The following is a 23265-nucleotide window of genomic DNA, read 5'->3' as shown; positions in this document are numbered from 1 at the left end:
CATGTCTTGTTATGCAAAACTTGTGTAACACGGGGACGCATCCCCCCCTCCCCCCAAAGTTGGGTCGTCTTGGAGATGGGAACGTCCCCGGGACAAGGGGATGACATCTCGGCGTTTCGGGTGGTGCCAGTTAGAGCGTCATCACCGTCGGAGATAGCAAGATGTCTCTGAGACGGGGAGATGTCTCTGATTGTGGGGTGCGGGGGATGCCAAGGAGTCTCCTTCATTGTCTCTAAGACAGAAGGACGTCTCTGATTGTGGGGATGCGAGGGGATGCGAAGGAGTCTCCTTCATTGCGGGGGGACACTAGGACATCTCCTTCATTGAGAGGAATTGGTCTACATATAGCTTCATCCACTCTTTTAAGAGGAATAGACTTACCTCTCAAAGAGCAGAGAAGCTAGTGGTTGTACATAGTGTGTTGTGTATCGATGACCGCAAGACAACTATGTACAAGGAGAGTCCAACATAACGATGGGATGTAGAGCCTAAGGAGCCATCACAGATTGATGAGGAGGATGTTTTAGATCCAGCCACAGGGCTAGTTGGTGTTCCCTTTTTGGCTCTTGATCTTGGTGAGACTGATAGTTCCAGTGGCGATGAGTTCCAACTTCCAGCCTCGAGGGGATGATCATTGATCATTGATTTGACATTTTGATTTGGACTCTTGGAGACTTGTAGTTTTTGTTTGCATTATATACTTATTTTGAGATCATGATTCATGGCACATGATACTTGTTGTAATCATCTTTATGTCATGACTCATATGATCATTGATTACTATTAGATAGTAGAATCTAGATACTCATACTATTGATCTAAAGACTGATATATAGACTAATATTTGTTATTTGCTGATGTTCAATGTTTAGTGTTCATTGTTTGTTTGTCATTTGATCATGAATCATGATGTTCCAATTGAAAACTTCAATGCAATGTTCAATGTTTAAGTTTTTTACATCTCTGTATCTTATATTGTATAATCATAGTACATCTTTTCATAACTAGCATTTTAAGTACCATATGTATAGTATATACACCCTTGCTCTCTCCGCCACCACCTCTTCCCCTTGCCGTCCCAAAATCAAGGCCCCTCTATCCCTCCATCTCGGAAACTTGTCCCCTCGTCCCCCCGTCCCCGTGTGCAGTGTAACTATATGCAAAAGAGAAGTAATGTTCTTGGTTATTTAACACAATAGGTTGTTGTTAACAGCTTCTAAAATGAATTAACTTGGAGTTTAGGCTTGTTTTCCATGAAACATTTGGTTGATGTCAACACTGGTGACTATAGGGTTACAAAAGCATTTCTTTCACTTATACTCTCATAAATGTGCTACATTTGCACCTCTTCATGCATATACGTGCATCAGCTACTTTGCTCTTCTACAAAATATTTCCATCTTCAATCCTGTCACGTAACCCTCTATCCATCTAAGTTGAGTCACTAAATTTATTGCCAGAATTAGAGACGTATTCATAAACAAGCTTCTCTTATAAATGGTTTGCAGCTTCTTTGGCAATACAACAATAATGTAACAGAGCTATAAAATGAAACTATTCTAATGACTTCCAATAAATTGACTGGTTCAAACCCTTAGAAGAGCAATTACATTTGAACAAAGGTATTATTACCGTTGTAAAGGAAATAGGAAAACCCTAGTAAATTTCCTATGAGTTTTCCTTGCTGGTTACTAGTCTATAGTAACTCCTGACACTGAATTTTGAATTCTCATACATTGTACAAAATTCCCTAAAAAGTTCAAAGTATAACTCTCTTGATTCTACTCTCAAACTCTATTATATTTTTCAGAGTTATTGTTTTAGCTTAATTCTTCAAGCTAAAGTTAAAATATATCTATCTGGTAATTATGCAACAATTAATACAATATGACAACTATAGAATGAGTGAAACCCTGAAATTTTTTCCTTTTCAAATCATATATGTATATAATTTGAAAAGAATATATGTTTATAATCATTGAACCTTATGACCGAAAATATTATTACCATAAATCCAAATAAGGAAATAGTTCAAACAATGGTCTAGGTTCAAGATGTATGATCTTAACAAAAGAAAAGTGTCATCTCAACTAACTAAACTCCACTTTCTAGGGTTGACATCAACCTCAACCTAGCCAATAAGTACCAGTTTAGAGACTCAGATAGCTCAAAGTTCATGACCATGTTTGCATCCCATACCTGGTGATACTGTCCCTCTCTCCTCAGAGGATGATAATCTCCTACAACCACTAAGTCAAGAATAATAGTTAATTCAAAATCATCACCTCTATCATAATATATGTACGATAAATCCAATAACAAGTCAAGATTATGAACACTGCATAATATCATTGCACTTGTACAATCTGAACTACTGCTCCAATGAAATATAAACGTCTACGATAACAAACCAAAACACAATAAAGTTTCAGCAGACAGGAGGGCTGTGACACAAACTGTCATATACCACTGGATTTGTAAATGGGAGGAAAGATAAAGCACTCTTGGCCTCTACTATTCTTGAAAATGGGAGGTGATTTCTTGTTTCAAGTGCATCTCATCATATGGCATCTTCTATGGATCTGTTTTCTTCTTTTGTGTCTTGTCATTCACCTAATATTTAGATGGGATGAAGGTTTGTGGAAAATCATCTATTGCTATGGGAGAGAAATATTTTAGTAATGTTTTTTGTGTACCCTCTGATGGAATTCTAATTTCTGCAAAGGATTAGAGTCTCCATTTGAGAAATAATGTTGGAGATTCATAATGGAAATACAAGCAATTGATGTGTCATAGACTCCAGCAGCAATCAAGCAAATTGGAACTGTGGATATATATGATAATTCTGCCAATAACAAAATATTCAGTGATATATAATACAGCAAAACTACATATTGATTCTTCATTTATTTAAGGAGTTTGAAATATGATCATTGGAGATTAAGAATTCGATGAAGTCAAATAATGAATTGACACTATTGATAAGGAGGAGGTATTAGAGTCACTAGTCGAATGAGAAAACCAATTTTGCATACTAAAAAATTAATATTCAAAATATGTGACAAAAGATACATTCCAAATCAGTGATAAACAGAGAGACCTTTCAGTTGCATAGTAAACCCAGAATTTCATAGCAGTTTTTTGATGAAGTTTTCTACTACATACATTTGAATAAATTGAAACAAATGTAAATAGCAAGATATTAAAATCTCCATGGCATTATCAGTAACACAGACGTAAAGCATGATACCATCAAGAGCTGATACAAAAGTCGTCTCACATCTAAGAAATAAATCACATTAAAACAAAGTCAAAGCCTGGACACGTGAAGTAAATATACAAGGAGGAATGAGGGATGAATACCATTGCAAAGAGAATGTGCAGCAGTCAGACAAATTGAAGCTGTATGCAGCAGAACAGAGATGTGCAAGATGAGAATCACTGAACCTGTACGTGTAGGAGTAACTGTTTATGGTCACGGAATGGTGTCTTTGTAATTTCTCAAGTACACATGCGATTTATCGACATAGTCAAGCAGTCAAACTGAAGGAGGTGGCAGTGAAGTCATCGATTTTGAGATATCATCAATAGGGCAGGTGTGAATGTATCACGCAGGAATAAAGCGGCAAGGAGAAATATGGTGCACTATAATAAGAGTTAGTAAACTGGTAAACACCAAACATCGGGAGCAGCCTTGACGGGATCCTTGCCAAGTTATTAAAAAAATATGATAGGCAATTGAAGGATATATTAAAAGGATTAAAATCAATTATGACTAAAGTAATTGTGTTATGTGAGGCTGCGATTTATTTTTTAATGCACAACTTTAAAATCTGAGCAGTCATGTTGGTTCTATTTTTCAAAATATAAATAGACCATTATTTAAAAACCAAGACACAATTCAATATCCGAACATATTCATATTTTTTGAAGAAGTATTTAACATCTACTTGTACGGAGGAATAAGGAGCAACATTATGATTTTGTAATATAAATTCTATTATTTTATTTTTATAATAAAATAAAATGTCTTTTGTTTATTACTAAATGGCGTGGAGATTTAAATTGCAAATGGTTCGTCCTTTATAATTATTTTTTGGAATTCTATATACAATTTAAATGTCGGATAAGTGGACACGGTCATTTAGCATTTTAAATTTGATCGTCACAGATATTGTGAAATATAAAATTGTTTCCTTATTTGTGTTTAGTTTGTCTCCCTACCAGAGGATTTAAAGTTCAATCTGGTACCATGCTCACGGATTCTAGTGCGAAAAGAGCGACCTGTTTCCCCTATGTATGGTGCCCCGCAAGAGCACACAATCTTGTAGACTCCCGAGCCAAGGAAAGAGTCTTTGGAGTCTTTAAGGGGAGGGACTCGATTACATAACCGCGAAAGGGGTTTGAAAGCAATGTGAAGACCTTTTTTAGATAAGATCTTGGCCAGCTTTTGAGAGATGCCATCAACAAAAGGAAGGATGGCAAACCGGGGAGGTGGACCGAGGGCCGGAACGGGGTTACACCCAGAAAGAAAGAAGGACTTGGCTTGGTTGATCGCCTTAGAGATCTGCTTGTGCGATTATCCATTTAACATAAAAACATGACGAAGATAGGTGAGCTCTTCATTCAAGTTTTCGTCATCATAGATTCTAAAAGCTCTAAGGGTGAGGGTTTAAGGATGCCAACCTTATGGCTAGGGTGATGGTGGGAGGATGCGTGGAGGTACAAGTCAGTGTGGGTGGCCTTACGATAAACCTTACGACCAAGAGTGCCATCAGTCTTTTGGATAAGAAGGATGTCTAGGAAAGGCAATTGATGGTCTGACTCGAGATCTTTGGTAAAGGAGATGTTGGAAACCAAACTATTGATGTGTGAGTGAAATTTTTCAAGGTTCGCATGCCCATGCGGCCAACCAACATTAGTGTTATCAACGTAATGTTTCCACCATTTGGGTTTGAGGGGGATGGAATGGATGGCCATCTCCTCAAAATACTCCATGAAGAGGTTGGCAATGACTGGGGAGAGGGGCGAACCCATGGCTACCCCATCGACTTGCTCATAGAAGACATTTTGGAAAGAGAAGAAGGTACACCTTAAACAAAGCTCCACTAACTCCGCGATCTCATCCCCGACCTTGCGCTTGACAAGATGGACGAAGTCAGGAATGGGGAACTTGATGAAGAGGGAAACCACATCAAAACTAACCAGGATATCGTTATGTTCCAACTTAGTGTCCTGAATGAACTGGACAAAATGGTTGGAATCTTTGATGAAAGAGTCTGACTTTCCTAGCAAAGGCGAGATGATCTTTGCAAGGTGGGATGCCAACAAGTAAGTGGGAGAGCCTATGGTGTCAACAATGGGTCTCAACGGGATGCCACTTTTGTGAATTTTTGGAACCCTGTAGATGCGCAGGGTCACCTCTTTAGAAGGCAACAATTTCTTATTGGTTGACTCGTCAAACGAGGACTTGGCCAGACTGGACATGACTCTCTTAAGGATCACCGGGCAAGGGTTGTGAGAGAAGGCTTGTAGTTGCTCGAATCCAAGAGTAAGTCAAGAACTTTGGACATGTAGTCCTGCCTATTCATAACGATAGTGGCATTACCCTTGTCAGCTTTGGTAATAACAATGTCATTATTACGAATCAAGTGGCATCTCGGATTTAGGAATGTTGTGCTTGGGGGGCTTAGCATGCCTCAGGGAAACCGCACAATCTTGCCTAATTTCTTCAGCGACATCTGAGGCGAGGCCACTAATGGCATTCTCAATCTCAATTAGAAATTTAACGTACGAGATGGTGTTAGGGGTGCACGCAAAATTAAGATCACGATTTAGAAAATTAAAGGACAACGGGTCAATGCTAGCACAAGACAAGTTTACCACCAGCTTATCCTCCCAATCATGCATCGATGAGACGGAAGGAGGAATACCGAGGGGGACAAACGGAACAGGGGGAGCAACTGAAGGGACGGAGTTGGGCAAGACATCCTAGACGGAGATCAGAGAGGAGGGCTCAACGGAAAGGGAAGGCACGGGGGACACAAACCTAAGAGAAGACAAAGTTGGTGAGGAAGAACCGAGTCCCAAGGCCTTGGCTTGGGGGGCTTCCAACGTTTGGTCAACACAACCTCGGGTGACAAGACTGGCAGGAATAAGCAAAGGGGCAAGATGTGAGGGACACGCCAACAAATCCAAAACAAGATAGGAACAATGAATGCTAGACTTATCCTGCACGAAAGAGGAGGACGAGCGATTGGAAGGCATACTTGCGCAAACTGGAAGAGACCTATTGAGAAAAGAAGACTGTTGTGAGAGGGAGGACCTCGGGTTGGGTGCATTGAGGAGGAGGACTGCTGCAACTGCGTGTTGGAGGGACCCGAACTAGGAAAGACCAACTGGCCGATAAGCTGACCACGTGAAACTGCTGCCAACGTGAGGTTAGGAACATGACTGGAAGAGCCCTGAAGAGGGACATGTTGGCTCAAGAGGGGAGAAGGCGCAGGAATAACGAGCCGAGGATCTGGAGCTCCACGGCCAGGCGAAGTAGCAATAGACGGAGGAGACAAGACGACGCGTGAGGAGTGTGCATGGAGCAAAGAAGACGCGGACCGATCTGGTTCCTCCCTGTAAAGGGGACTCAAGTGAGCCAGCTAAGCCACCAAGTCGCTACACATAGGGACAGAATGACCACTATGGGCCCTCGACGCAAAGGAGACAAAATCAGCTGAGGTGGAGATTGAACGCCGAGAGGAGCCCCGTGCTAGAAAGAGTGGAGGAGGGTCGAGAGATGAGGAGGCAAAATAGCTATGTGATTGCTGAAGCAAACGAAAAAACTTTGCTTTCTGTCTTATGCTGCATTGTGCCTACCACCCCACTGCTCTGGCATAGGAGGAGGTGTCTAAACATAACTAAAGGTTTGGATGAAGAACCGCGGAAAGCTCAAGGTGAAGGGGGAACAACTTGGTGTTGAGGAGGTTGATGTCTCGCTTGGTAGACTGAATGAGGGATTTGAGGAGGGAGAGACCGACACGATGAAAGATATGTTGGTTGAATTCGTTCCAAAGGTGGTTCGTCTCTGCAACGCTTGAGGAAGGCAAGGTCTGCAATTTTCTTCATCAGCTTGATTCTAAGCATCTCTAACTGCTTGGATTTGAAACAAATTTCCCTCCCATGAAGGGTATCAATTAACATAATCAAATTTCCACAATCCATTTGATATGAGAGCAATGTTTCTGGATTAGATTGTGTGAGTTTTTTGAGCATCAACGTTTCGGATCATACTACATGATCCATCATCAGGATGTGAGAATGCCAGAATGAAAATTATGCAAACCAAGAACCCTCAAGCACTCATAAAAGGAGGGGGGAGGAGGGCCACAAGACAAAAAATAGAGAAAGAGAAGAATAAAAAACTAAGAAAGAGGAAGATAAAATATAAGTAATTATATAAGAAATTAGATATACAATAATACAACATAAGTAAATGATAAAGCAATTATATTATAAAAATAAAAATTAAATTAACAAGGAACAGGGATAATGACAGAAATAAATATTCAGAATATGATGGTAACCATATATATATATATGTCCCCAATGTAAAAACACAAAAAAGGAAAAAGGTGAGAAAACAAAATTACAAATACAAACTAAAAATAAGAATAAATAACTAATAAAAATAATCCAAGGAACAAAATAACCACGTGAATATATATATATATATATATATTAGATATATTGTACGTATAGATATATTTTACCTATATTTACAATATATATATATATATATATATATATATATATATATATATAAACAACTATAAATGCCAAAGAACCATATAAGAATATGCCAGGCCATGTACATAAGAGCTGGCCTATATATATATATATATATATAAAACAAAAATCGACAACAAAAACAACGAATAGGAAAAAGAGAAAAATCTAAAAGACTAGACAAGAAAATCGAAGAATCAAAAGATGGGCTAAGATGGAAAAGGACTAGAACTTGAAGAAAATACGCAGGAAAAAAGAGACGAAAAAAATGCACCACAACAAGCACTCAGCTAAATGCAGCCAAGTGGAGAACCCCAAAGACCGAAAACCACGGCAAAGGAAAGAGCCCAAGGATACAACAAAAGGACGAAAGGAGAGAGGGAGAAGGGCAAAGGGGCGAGGCGACCTGGAGGGCTGAAAAGAAATGGAAAACAAAGAAAGGAGAAACAACAAGAACCAAACCAAAGAAAGAACTCTGAGAACCCGGGGAGAGAGGAGCACCGGAACGAAAACTAAAGGCAGGGCCAAGAAACAAGAGACAAAGGAAGGCCCCCGAAAAATTGAAGAAACTAGAAAGGGGGAAGGATGAGGACAGACCTAGAAATGCACCAAGGGAGCAGAAAAACACGGGAAGCATCAAGGGTGACGACGGTTATTAAGCGAGCCCAGAAGAGGTTGCCACGACAAGCTAATGGACCACCCATCATCCCAATTGAGGTTGATGGGATGATGGTAGATTTCAATAGCTTCCATAAGTTTTCTTTTGAAGAAGTTATCCTCCTTGGAAAGAATTTGGGTGTTCTCCAGACAAATGTGATGCTTAGTGGAAGAGGAGTGCTCTGCAACAGCCGATTTTTCTCTTTTTCCTATTCATTGTTTTTGTTGTCGATTTGCATTATATATATAGGTCCGCTCTTATGTACATGGCCTGGCATATTCTTATATGGTTCTTTGGCATTTATAGTTGTTTATATATATATATATATATATATTTATATTTTAGTTATATTGTAAATATATATATATATATATATATATATTAGTTTTCTTGTATATATATATATATATACACAGTATTTTGTTCCTTGGATTATTTTTATTAGTTATTCTTATTTTTAGTTTGTATTTGTAATTTCGTTTTCTCACCTTTTTCCTTTTTTGTGTTTTTACATTGGGGACATATATATATTGTTACCATCATACTCTGAATATTTATTTCCGTCATTATCCCTGTTCCTTGTTAATTTAATTTTTATTTTTCTAATATAATTGCTTTATCATTTACTTATGTTGTATTATTGCATATCTAATTTCTTATATAATTACTTATATTTTATCTTCCTCTTTCTTAGTTTTTTATTCTTCTCTTTCTCTCTTTTTAGTATTGTCTTTATTTTTGGTCTTCTTGGTTTCTGTGCCCCCCCCTCCACCCTCCTTTTATGAGTGCTTGAGGGTTCTTGGTTTGCATAATTTTCATTCTGGCATTCTTACATCCTGATGATGGATCATGTAGTATGATCTAAAATGTTCATGCTCAAAAAACTCACACAATCTAATCTAGAAACATTGCTCTCATACTCAACATTCAGTTTCATTTTAATTGAGTTCAAGTACCTTGCCAGTCAGAGAACTCCAAAGCTTCAATTCGCTTTAGAAAAGCTTTGAACTAGGTGATCAGGTTTGAGGAGAAGGTCTACCCGCCTACGTGTAGTGGAGGCTGAAGTGCAGGGGAATCAAGAAGTATTCCCATTCATTGGCCAGAATTGATTGCGGAATCCTATTGGAGAAGTGGCAGGCTCTTGGATTTCCAATCTGCGGTTTTGGGAACCAACACCCTCCTTGACCACTAATCTCCTTTCAGTATACCAAATCACTTTAGGGGCACAAGGTACGATAGTTAAGTTCACTCCTAAATGTATACATTAAAGATATGGAGACTAGAGATATCATTTCCACAGGTGTGGTGTATCATGCTTCATGATTATGTTATTTTTCTCATTTTTTTTGACATGATGATGTTCCTTTGGATGATCAATTCACACTCTTCCATCAAGGGTGAATTGTGTTTGTGAGGAGACGGCCAGTCACTTGAATCGTCGTGATTTTTGAGATTAGTGTTGAGCTTCCTAATCCTCCACCTCCTACTTTTTTAGGTCTGAGTTCTTCTATTCAACAGGTTGGTTGTAGTGCTCCAAATCTTACTTTGTAGGATGAGTATTTGGCAAGTATTTTGGACTTGATTTTGGAGTCTCATCTTGCAGATTTGTGAGACACACTTGAGGGGATTTCTATCCTCTTTGATAATCATTTGAGTATGGCTGTTTATTCATCTTCATTATCTTTGGAGATTGACATTGATGAGTTTCCTCCTTCACTTGATTTGTCACATTTGTGGTTTAATCTGATCATGATTATGTGATGTCTTATTTGAGCTTAGATACTCCTTAGTTTTCAAAGATTTGGAGACATCCTTCCTCCTTTCAATTGGACATGGAGTGGCTTATTCATCATTTGGTGGACTTGTTTCTTCCTAAGGGGAGATGTGTTCCTTGTAGTCATTGTTTTATCCCTTTTTAGGCATACTTCATCGACATTGGATCTTTTTCATTATGGGGAGGGGATATCACGTTTCACATTTCCTTCCTATGGGGGGTACTTGCTTGTATATACATGATGTATGTCATCCTTGGGGGTTACTATTGAGTCCTTCATACATCATATTTTTTGTTTCTTTTCTCTCTTTGGGGGAAGGTTTTTTTTCCCGCTTGGTTTTCTCCTTTTTACCACTTGTTAGAGACTGCATTACACTACATTGTAGTTGTGTGTGGGTGTCTAACATGGCCCAATTGTTCGGACCTTGTTGCATCTCATATTGCATAATAGTCTCTCTAAGACTTAAGTCTCTTATGAGGTGAGGTCTTGGAGTAAATTTGGTTTTATCCCATTTACATACACTTAAGTTATAATTAGGTTGCCAACATCACATTGCAAGTAGCTGCATACCATTTAATATTGTTCGTTGTGCATTTAACATATGTAGTTGGTAGTTACACATTGGTTTGTCTCTACCTCATCACGCCTCTACTATTTATGTAGGGTGTTGGTATGTTTTGTAGTGTACGACTACAATTTAATGTTCAATGATAGAATAGCCTCATTGCTTCTCTCACATTGTGAAGATGGTTGTGTTTGTAGATTGTTGATTTTGGATATTTACACCAACACTATTAACATTGTAACAATAGCAGATTACATTGAATTTGAAGTGAATCTATAAATGCCTTTCAAAGCACTATTAGGTCATGTACTTTACAAAGAAGGGATGTAAGTGGATCTAGCAAAGATCACACTAATATTGTAGCTGGATGTTCTAGAGACTTAAAGTAATTGGACAACTTATCAAGCCATTAGGGAGCATAAATGCCCATTAGCTCCATTGATGTAAAAGAAGAGTGATCCTTTATATTTGATAGAAGGACACCGATTTGTGTTTGATATGTTGAAGGGTGGCCCTTGAAGGCCTCTCCATAGACTATCCATTCTCTTGCTTGAAGAAGCTTATTGTGTTACTCTTCATATCGAATAGGCATATGGAAAAGATGATAAGTGTTTGGATGGTTGTGATTTGTGGCAGAAAAGATTGAAATCTTCCACTTGTGATTCCTTGAGATCCTTCTCACCCTTTATTATAGCAATTATGACTGTTGTTTAACCTACGGGGACATCAAATTTGACTTGGGTGTTGGCAATGCCTTCAAAGGTTCACGATTAATAGGTATGACATCAATTAAGTTGGAGGTGAATTTAGTGAATCATTTTCTCTTTCACAAAGCTGCTTGCAATAAGTTCTCAACCATCAATCTGATGGTTCGCTATTGAAACTCAAGAACAAAAGTAAAAATTCTAGCTACCTTTAGATTTAAATAAGTAGATTAGTGACATGATGAGATTGATCTTTCTCAAGAACAAATTCTTGTCTTTCTCTTCTCTTTTTGACATCTTAGAATTTCTCAAAAGAGTAGTAGGTGGATTTTTTTTTATACAATAACAAAGTTAGGGCCAATTAAATCAACAATATCATCAAATGGTCAATGCTAGATGTGGTTATTTTTGTGGGGGTTGTGCAAGACAAATGGAAATCAACTAAGAAATTGAAGGAAGAAATATATCCTCAATGGAATCTCGACCAGCACTCAAGGCCAAGAACTCCAGAGGTATAGAAAATATATTTTATGGCATCATCATGATGTGGGCTAGAGGGACTAGAAGGATCTCTCCATTGAATATGCTCCACAAAACAAAAAACAAGAATGATGGGGAGGAACACTTTAGTGAGATCAAGAAAATAAGAATGTTGGGCAAATGGGTTGAATCTGTGTGTCAAATTTTAAAATCGAAAGGGCATGTAATACCTCCAATGTATGTGATAGGCTTAGAGGCCATCACTTTAGTAGTTTTAGGGACCTCTATAAGGAGTTATACTTTGACAGTGAAAACTTGTTGAAGAGATAGGGATAGGAACCTCCTATTAGGTGGGAAAAAGTGGACAGAGAATTTTCTCTTTATAGAAATCTCGACCGGCCTCTCCAGAGGAACAGAAAATATATTTTACAGTCATCATCATGATGTGGGCTAGAGGGACTAGACAGATCTCTCCATTGAATAAGCTCCACAAAACCAAAAATGAGAATGATGGAGAGGAATGCTTTAGTGATAGCAAGAAAATACGAATGTTGGGCAAATGGGTTGAATCTATGTTAAAGTTTGTAGCTTTGGTTAGACAATATCTGTAATCGATATCAGAATATATACATATGGATACACACACGCACACATATATTGATACTGTACGTCTTGTATCATAACCGATATCATATATTGTATCACAGTAATATCTCATACTTATCGATCCTTATTTTGAGTCAATACTGTTTTGAATACTTCAAATCAGGCTGTGATCTCACTTTATTGGTTATCAATATCATTATCGATGATGAGCATGTAATTATTGATTACTATTTGTTTAACTCCGATTGGGTATGATCGTGAATGGCCATGTCTCCATTCGGAGACATGGCCATTCACAATCACACCCTTTCGTGATGTATATGTAATACATCTACCTGAGCTGGCATATCAAAGGAAGTAAGCACCACAAGCATAAGACATCTCTGTTACTTCTGAAGTAATATATACAGATTCTGAAGCAAATCAAATTCATTGGCATCAGAGATTAAACCTGCAAACAAAATCGAGCATCAGTCAAGCCTTATATTGAAATCTGGTAAGAAACTTTACAATCTATGTGTCAAACTTTAAAATATAAAGGGTGTGTAATACCTCCAATGTATGTGATAGGCTTAGAGGCTATCACTTTAGTGGTTTTAGGGACCTCTATAAGGATTTATGCTTTGACAATGAGATCTTGTTGAAGAGATAGGGATAGGAACCTCCTATTAGATGGAAGAAAGTGGACAGCGAATTTTTCTCTTTATAGAAAATGATGTCTTCTTTTGATCTCACTGTAGACATCACAATTGGAAATATATTGCATTTGAAGAGGTGATAGAGACTTGATAAGATAGATCTTGGCACCATATGAAATGTGGTGATTTTTCTTAACACATTATTGGTGGGATATTACTCTTAGCTGTACAAAGCTGACCCTTGAATGTGCTGAACGAAATTGGAGACAATTTGAAATGCTCAACATGGCAGATTGATGGATGGTATTGGTTTTGAGATACCAACAACATGGACACCTAGTAGAAACCACAGAGGTCTATGAATATTACTGTTCAAAATATTTCTTTGTATGATAAAAAAAAAAAAAAAGTTAAACTTTCTCTGCCCACCAAAATCTAGAACATCCATTTGGTGAGAAACTCATATTTAAAGAGTATGAACTCATCAATTCTTCTAGGACTTGCCAAATTGATTTGTAGTTGTACATATTCAACAGCTGTGGTAACTTGATGTGTTATGAACTAAACTCAAGTAAAAGAATATAATTGAATAGGCTACGTCAAAGTTTAGGCATATATAATTAATTTAGGCAAATTATGTATAATTATTTTGCTACATTATTTTGGAAATTTCACTAGTTGCCAAATATAGGTTCTGAAAAAAATAACTAAATTTCACTATAGAATTTTGGAAAATTCACTAATTCATTTGAATTATCTTGTCTATAGGTTTTTCAATGTGGTAATTTAATGTCTCCTAATCAAACTACCCATCAAGTTAACTGCACAAGACCTGGGATTTGAATGACTTGATTTTGTTTAAATTATGATAGAATTGTAGTGGGTATGTTAACTTTGCATAATTTGATAAAGCTTTATGGAGGTTTTTCTTCAGTATAGAAAAGATTGTTGCTGGTCTCATGTGTGACATTGTGAGAGCATACATGGAAACATATTTTTACACGCCAGTGTTAGAACCATTAACAAGCTATCTTTTTTTATTTGTTAATCACAGTGCTATTAAATCAAGTAGAGGTGTGGAGAAACCATTTGAAAGCTCACATGGATATTATAGATCTTATATCAATTGCGAGAATCAAATTGAAATCACTTCACAAAGCCTGCATGAGTTGGCAGTATCATCAGGTCTGAATTAATGCAAATATAGCAGTTCAACTTGCATGATGAGGCTCAAGTGTGGAACCCTTCCATTTTGACAAGCTTTCTTGTTTTAGTTCAATTTGGCAATCATTTCTGTTCATCATACTTGCATTAATGAAATTTTGCAGAGACATTCAAGCTACCATCTTCACCTTCAGAAATGCAGTCTAATGCACTTGGTCTTGGAAGCATTGGGGTTTCCCCAAAGCCAGCTTTTTCAAAGATTCCCAGTCAAATTTCTGAAGCAGGATCACATATGTTAATAGGAGGTGAGCTGTTTACATTATCACATGATCTTATGCTTCTGTTAATTGAAATTGTTGATTGGAGATCCATGTAAGGAATTTTTTATTTGGATTCATTCTCCACTATCATGATATTTTTATCGGACTTTCTCATAGTAAATCTTCACTTAAATGCATTCTTCTTGATGAAAATAAATCAGTTTGAGATTCTTACCCTGGCAAACTGCTAAATTCTGTTTATGAATATGCTGAAGGAAAAAATATTGATAATATGCCAACTTAAATTACGGTAACTTTTTTTTTTTCTTTTTTTTTAAGGCTAAATTGGTTTTTGTGACTGATGATGCCAGATTTTGGTGGAACTTTAAGCAGCTAGTTGAAAAATTTGACAGCAATATAATTTACCAAGTTCTTCAGGAAAATATAAATGTCATGTGATTGACCTTGTAATACATTACCATTATTGTGTCGTTAAATTAACTAAAAAAATATGATTAGCTGTCTGATTCATTATAGGATAGCTGCTACTAAGTTGTTTTTCTCATTATCATAATTGTTAATACTAATGTAACAGCACAAGTTTATGTTACAGCTACTTCTCAAGAGGTTTACAGAGATACACATGAACCACTACATGCATTTCAGTTCGGTGGCATATCTCCTGGATTTGTGAATGGCATGCAGGTTTGTGTAGAATTTGCAAAAGATTTATTTTTATTCTGTATTATGATTGCATAAAATGCATTTTAGTTTTTCTTCCTTTCTTGCCTTTCAGATAGCCATGAGAACTAGTTCAGCATGTCATGACTTTTGTGAGTGGAAATATAACTGGGATTTTTAGGTTGCTTTTTCACCAGGCTTTTGATTATTTTCTCCTTCATGTGAGTTCCTTGAGTGGTGATGGCTTGTACTGTAAGGCTTCAATATTTACTGAATTTAGAAAGCTAAACTTGGCATTATGTTTTATTGCTTAGTGCTGGCGTAGTATGATGCTGCAAATGTTGCATCCCTAAAGCATTTGGTCCTCTCTAAATCACAAATGTGATTTGAGATTGATTTTGCACTATTTCCAAGTGCCTTAATATCTTATATTAATGCATCTCTATAATTTTACTTGTTCTTCTCCTGTTTGCAGAATCCACTTCAAGAGTCTCAGGTTCAAGGAAGAATATATGGGCATCCAAATGGACTACCTTTCCCTTCGTCAAACCATTATCACATAGCTGGAGGTATAAATTTTGTACAGTTTCAACAGACTCAGACTCAGTCTGTTGCAGCTCAGATGCATTGTTCAGTACCTAGTTCACAGGCACAAATTTCAGGTGATACTCTGGAAAAATTGTCATCATTACAGCCGCCTGCCTTGCATTCACAACAGGCCATGATGATGCAGGGGCAATATTTAAGATTACAACAGCCTATGCATCTACACACATCACATGGTGCACCTCAGCATCTTAATCCCATTGCATTTCAATTACCAATGCAACAATTGGTACGGATAGCCCATCCTGTGAGCTCCAGAACCAGTGTTGGTATTGGAAGTGGGCAACCTAGTCAGATCCCTGGTACACAGTTTGGGCCTCTGTTTGAAAATCAGTGCATTAATCCGCATCTCAACAAGGCCATTAAGATCACTCATCCTGAGAATCATGAAGAGTTGAGATTTGATTCAAAGTGTAAGAAGTCTGAGTCATATATGGATAGTTGTGTGGTTTCATTTCCAGGTTCCCCAATCATGCCACAGAGAACAGCTGCTACCCATTCTCCTCAGTTGTATCCTCCAGTCCATTCTCAGACTCAGAATTTTTACTCAGCACAGGAAATATCATATAGGCATGCCGTTCCTGCATATTATCAGAATTTAAAGCCTCCTATTCCTATGGGCTCACTGAGAGTTCCTGAGCAAAACACAGCATTCTCTGCATTGAACACCCAACCTCTAGTTCATACGACTAGTATTGGGACTCCACGGATTAGTGCTCTTCATGGCCATGTAATGCCAATTTCTTTGGCAACAGATAATGATAGAGTGCAATCTGTTCTTCCTCTGCCTGCAGAAAAGAATATAATTGCCTCTTCATCTTTTATTCAGGTTGATGATGCTCATCTTCCAAACAGTACATATGTCACATGCAGTGGACAGTTGGATTCATCAAAAAATCTTCCTCCAGGAAACTGGAGTTCAGTTACTCAAAGTGGTTTATTGTCTTCTTTATCAAGTGAAACATCAACCCTTAGCTGTGATATAGAAAGATCTGTAGTAGATTCAGCTACTTATGGCATTAAACAACCAATTCCATCTACAGCTGTTTCCATAAGATTGACTCCAGCTGTTGATATGGATTCATCAAATGCTCCAGTTTCTGCACCAAGAGGAGGACCAAAAGTCTCCAACTATAGAAGTGAGGAAGGAGAATCTATCATAACATTGAGCCCAACAACAATGGAGCATTCAAAAAAAAGCAACAAAACAAAGATTCAGAGGAAGTCATCTTCTGCATCAAAATGTGAAAACCCAAAGAAAGCTTTAGTTACTTCCTCTGCTGTCATTTCCTCACATTCTTTTGTAAATAACTCACCCAGTGATGGAAGACCATCTGTATTACAATTATCAGGGAACTTGAATGAAGTGGGACCATTCAATGCAGAAGCTTCAAAACTTTCTGCAGAGAGAACTACACCGACTGCAGGACATGTTAATTGCTGTCAAGTTAGTGATGATAAAGTTGTAAATGAGTCCATTGAACATTTGAGGCCTGTGGATGTGGCACAAATTACACAAACGAATTTTAATTTAGATGCAAGTACCAGAAATTTAGAGTTGGAAAAAGCAGCTGAAATGGTGAATCTGGATAACTTTTCTGTGAACTCCATAATCAGTTCCAATGGTGTTCTGCTAGTAGGAAATCATCTAGCTGATGCATATGAATGTCAAAGAAATGGCATTGCAAAGTTTGATTCAACTTCTGCTGCTTTCTCTTTGCATGGAAATTCCAACACCATTACTAAATCTAGGGAAGTCTTTAAGTCTAATACTTTCCTTGAAAAATTCCCTCCAGCTGCAGAAAAGACTGATGAATTGATTTCACCAGTTGTCTTAAGTGAAATTACTGATGGACCAAATGGGAAACAACTAGACTCAGGTGTAAGCATGTCTCAAGAACATTCTTTGAAAGCTGTGGATGAACAATCAACATTACAAGAGCCTTGTATAAAGGAGAATGAAAATGGTCTTGGAACTACTCTTCAATTTAAGCGAGGCGATTCTTCTCAGGTGAAAGAAGTCGCAGCACATGAAGTGGAGACCCACTGTGAGTTTGGTCATGAATCGGGAGAAGCAATGTTTATGCATGAGGCACCCTTTACCACAGAATCAGAAAGGAAGAAAGTTTCAGATGGTGCTAGAAAAAGGGCTAGTGTCAATTTGAAAGATAAGCCTGTCGGCCTTACCCTTAGTGGCAAAGCAAAGGTTGAAAGTGTGCCACTTATGAGCAATTCTCAGCCTTCATCTGGCTCTGGAATGAAGCATACTGGTAGCAAGAAGAAGAAGAAGAAAAAGAAGAACTGTCTAGCCAGAGAAGATGCTTCCTGTTCAACTGGTGACTTGTATAACTTGGCTAATGCGTGCAAAGCACCAGAAAAACAGAATGATTGTGTTAATCTTCCAAACACGTGTGATTTTGCTAAGCTTTCTGTTAAGGGCAAACATTCAGTTAGATTTGTCAAGAAAATCCAAATGAAATTAGATGATAGAGAAGGTCTAGATGAACTTCCAACTGAAAACAATTTGATGGAAAATAGGTTTGTTAATTTAACAAAAATGGTGCAGGTGGGTGTCCCAAAAGCTAGAAATCTGGAATACAGGAAGTACTCAAGAGATTTCTTGTTAACATTTAAGGATCAATTCAGAAATCTTCCTTCTCACTATGAAATTCAAGCTGACTTAGCCGGGCACCTCTTCAAATTTTCAGGATTTGCTAGGCATTCATATGAGCCAATTAATAGTGGTAATAAGTCTAAACATGTATTTAATAATTTAGTTACTGATAACAGAAAGATCAGGTCAGGGGGATATTTTTCGTTACATCATGATATTCAAATGGAAGATAGTCCTGCATTGCCTGCTTGTGGCTTTCGACAAAGGCGTGGTTTTAATCCCCGACTTAAAAGGAATGTGCACGGAGCATCAGTGAAGCCATCAACTCCTGCTTGTATTCCTGGAGATCCTGTAAGGCAGATCTCTGTTCCTTTGGGTGGCATTCCAAGGAACGCATGTGATGCTGATAGGTGGCAGCATTCTTCTGTATCTCTCCAAGAGGATTTTTTTCCTACCTGGAATAATTTACCTGCAATACATAGAGCCAAGAAAAAGTATGAAATTGGTAAAGTTTCTGACGAGGAAAACTCAAAACAAAGACAAATTAAGGCAATTTTGAACAAATTAACACCTCAGAATTTTGACAAACTTTTTTATCAGGTTAAAGAAGTGAATATTGATTCTGCATTTACTCTTACTGGAGTGATATCTCAAATTTTTGATAAAGCTCTAATGGAGCCCACATTCTGTGAGATGTATGCAAAGTTTTGTTTAAATCTTGCAGCAGAGCTACCTGAATTTAATGACAATAATGAAAAAATAACTTTCAAGCGGGTCCTCCTCAGTAGGTGCCAAGAAGAGTTTCAAAGGGATGAAAGGGAATGCGAAGAAGCTGATAAGATTGAAGAAGATGTTGAAGTAGAACAATCTAATGAATACAGAGAACATATGCAAATCACAGCACGGAGACGGATGCTAGGAAATATAAGGTTCATTGGTGAACTATACAAAATAAGCATGTTGAGCGAGCGTATCATGCATGAATGCATCAAGAAGTTACTTAGGGAGCATGAGAATCCTGATGAAGAAGATGTTGAAGCATTGTGCAAATTGATGAGCACTATTGGGCACATGATTGATCAGTCAAAAACCCGTGAACGCATTGATGTTTACTTTGAGATAATGACCAGATTATGTAATAATCAAAATCTACCTTCTAGGCTAAGGTTCATGTTGAAGGATGTGATTGATCTTAGGAAGAATGGATGGCAACAAAGGACAAGAGTAGAGGGTCCAAAAATGATTGAAGAAGTGCATAGAGATGCAGTTCAACAGGGTCAAGCACATAGTGTCCGCTCAAAACATGGGCATGCAAGTGGTTCTTCAGGAAGAAAGGTCCGTTCACTATATGACCATGCTTCACAGAAATTCACATCTTCAGAATTTTCTTCATGTCAACCAATTGGTTCAGTTCAGAATATTCAGGAAGCCCAGCGCCACATGGGTTATGGCAGGAAAGATGTAAGATTAGAAGGAAGGATTGTTTCAGAAAGGAAGTCCAGACATAAGAAGTCAACACACAAACCATCTGACATTCCTCTGACACTTGGACCTCAGGGAGGTCTTACCAGGGGAGTCATAAATGGGGAGCATCCTTTTCCACTCAAACAGAACAAAGCAGCAGATGCCTACCAAGTGTCTCCTGTGGATAACAGACAAGCAAACTTGGGCCAAATGATAGGTTGGAGTAATCATATTGATTGTGAGGGATTGGCCCAAAGGGATGAATATATCTCAAACAGTTGTTCTGTTGCTGCAACTCCAAATTCCTTTGAGCCGTCTTCGATGCCATCTGATCAGGAAAGAAATTCTATCAATTCCATGAGTGAAAAATTTAGGAAGCAAGAATGTTATGATGGTAATTCTAAGGTCATGGAGAATAATGTAAGACAACTCCAAGATTCACTAGATAAGACACTGATGGCCAAGCATGGGCTGAGAGAAAGGTCAGATATGGCAATAAATGAGTATTACAGGTATGCCATTTTTTGAAAGAGCACTAATAGTTGCTATATTCGTTAGTTTTATGTTTTTATAATGTTTGTTTGGCATTTTTCTGGCCTGCAGCGTGAGAGATATGGATGAAGCTGCTTTGTGTGTGACTAACCTTAAGGCAGCATCATTTCACTCAGATATGGTGTCCCAATGGATGAGAGATTCATTTGACAGGAAAGATGTTGAAAGGGATTTGCTTTCAAAGTTACTTGTTCACCTCAACAAGAAAAACCCTTCCGTACTAAACCATGACCAACTCATAAGAGGGTCAGTGCTAAATTTTCCCCCAAAAATCTCAAAGAAAATATAAGAAATTTTTGTTTTGATGTTCCTGTGACTTGTTAAGTGATATAATTTTTCTAAATGAATTGAGTCATAATTTATTTTCAGGATAGCTATCTCATTATCCTCCTTGGAAGACACTATTGTTGATGAACCCAGGGTACCTGACTTCTTTGGAGGGATTCTTGGCAAAATTGTGGTAGCAGAAATTCTTTCATTTGCAGAATGCACAACGATAATTAAGGAAGGAGGGGATTTATTAAGACCAGGTCTTGCATTAGACATAGTTACCAGAGTCTTGAATGTTGTAAAGAAAGAAAGGGGGGAGGCTGCCATGACTGATATGTATAAAGCATCAAAATTAAGATTGGAAGACTTCATGCCCTGTGGTAAGAATAGAAACAAGCTTGAATCTCTTCTTAAGAAGAAGAACTTACAATGTTTATATCCAGTAAGCATTAGAAGGCGTTAGCAGTCAAATATACCCCTGGTAATTTTTCAGTTTTTGTTTATGATGCATCTATCCTATTTTGGTTCATTAAACTTCATTTCTATGTGTTGATTCTTGTTGAGAACATAATAAACAAGTTTCTTGTGCATCAATAACCTCTAGAAAAGACTTTTCATGCGGATGGAGGTGCCTAAGTTGTGCTATTCCTTAGATATTAACTGTCATGAGGAAATTCTTTGTTTTTCAAATTAGCAAAGCAAGCTCCCTGGTTTAATTTTTTAAATCTGGAAGAAAAACAAGCCCACTAATATAAACATTTTACACAGTTATTTGACACGCCTATTTTTTTAATCTCAGAGGTGGAGCACGAGACTTGAAGAACTCCTATTTCACTAATGAGGTTACTCAACTTTGTTAGATTTAACTTAAATAATAACACGTGTAATATTGAAACAAATATCTTTGGAATTGTATCAATGAATAATTTAATCATGAAAAACCATAACACGAGGAAATAACGTCCAGCAGAAGAATGGATGAAGACAATTAATTATCACAAAACATTCAGAGTTACTTCCTAGATTCAAACATTGATGTCCCACAAAGTTAACAGAAATTTTATTAATTAGATTCTTCCTTGAACAATTACAATTTCAGTAACATAATTCTAACATCAACTCCAATTCCATGCATTTGTAAATGACATATACTCATTGTGTATGTGTCGGACACCATCTGTAATTTATCATGTCAACAACGCATATCAAATTTAGTGGAATGATGCTTATCTTTCCTTTCTGACAAGGGATTCATACTTATACTTTGAAGTTTGTGTTGGTATCTTATGTTCTACAAATTGTATTCTCACTTACTCTATGTATTAAATAACATGACCCTACTGAGTAAAACACATTTTGATAATTTTGAGCTACAGTTTTTTTTAGCTTAAAAAATAATAGAAAAGAAATACATTGAAAGTAGTTATGCTGAAGGCATCCCTGTTAGGATTAGGATTAGAGTTGGATTAAGATTTAATGTTAAGGTTAAAGTTAGTGTTAGGGATAGAGTAGGGTTGTCAATAATATCTAGGGTTACAACTATTGTTAGGATAAGGGGTTAGATCAAAGTTAGTATAATGGTTAGGGTTATGGTTAAGGTTAGATTTAGGAATATGGTTTATTTTATGGTTAATGTTTTTGTTAAGGCTAGGATAATGGTTTAATTTTATGTCTTGATTAGGATTAGAGTTGTGTTTAAAGTTTTGGTAATGATTTTGTTTACAATAAGATTATGCTTACAATTATGGTTTAATGTTTGTGATAAGATTTAAGGTTAAGGCTTAAGGTAATGGGACATGATTATTTTCTTGTTTGAGAGGTTTCTTAATATATTTGTCTACCTATCACTTCTCCATTCAAACTAATCTTACACAAACATTGTCAACTAAAAAGTCTACCAAATGACCATATTAGTTATACAAATACATGAAAAGGAAAAATCTCCCCAATTCACCTTTTGTCTTCAATGTACCCATTGCACCCTAAGGTGTGATTGTTAGTTGTATCTCTATCCTCTAAATAGTGTAAGGTGATACTTTCTTTCTTTATGTTCTTGCTTTTGATCTTAAGTATCCATTTAATTTATTTTTTGATTTGTTTTAACTTATTTTTATCTCTTCAAAAAATAATAAAATATTGATATCTTCATATTTGGTATCACTTTAAATGGAGGGCTCAAACTGATTGTCCTCTATCTTTTATTTCACTTTATTTGATGTTCACCTTTCATTTTATTAACTTGGGTGTCATTTTTTCTTTATTTCTCACTTTGTTTTGGCAAGGAAAACATACTTTCATGGTGCCCATTGGAGTATTCAGGTGTGTTTATTTTCTAGTTGATGTTTTGGTTCGCAATTTTCACACTTGGTGCATTTGCAATACATTTACTCCTATTGTACTTCATGAGCTTATCAGAGTCAAGTGAGAGGATATTATGTAAGGGATGTAT

General features: G+C 37.1%; 1 protein-coding gene across 2 annotated transcripts in view; it reads left to right on the top strand.

Moving 5' to 3' along the window:
• The window catches only part of LOC149562872 (uncharacterized), a 110989-nt gene extending 89576 nt beyond the window's left edge, over positions 1-21413 (top strand). Inside the window, exons 2-7 of one of the 2 annotated variants that reach the window (XM_089826330.1) lie at positions 14260-14390; positions 14534-14674; positions 15243-15334; positions 15786-20506; positions 20598-20792; positions 20916-21413. In XM_089826330.1, coding sequence (XP_089682456.1) covers positions 14260-14390; positions 14534-14674; positions 15243-15334; positions 15786-20506; positions 20598-20792; positions 20916-21279 — 5644 coding nt within the window. In that variant the 3' untranslated portion in view covers positions 21280-21413. Of the gene's footprint in view, positions 1-14259; positions 14440-14533; positions 14675-15242; positions 15335-15785; positions 20507-20597; positions 20793-20915 lie in introns of both variants that reach the window. The other variant, XM_089826331.1, reaches the window with a different exon arrangement.
• Positions 21414-23265: the final 1852 nt, after the last annotated feature.

The sequence above is a fragment of the Cupressus sempervirens genome, chromosome 4 (genome assembly GCF_028749045.1).
Source record: "Cupressus sempervirens isolate cs-2001-9-10 chromosome 4, ASM2874904v1, whole genome shotgun sequence".
Classification (NCBI taxonomy): Eukaryota; Viridiplantae; Streptophyta; class Pinopsida; order Cupressales; family Cupressaceae; genus Cupressus; species Cupressus sempervirens.
The sequence above is the reverse complement of the archived record's forward strand: the minus strand, read 5'-3'. Positions and strand labels throughout refer to the sequence as shown.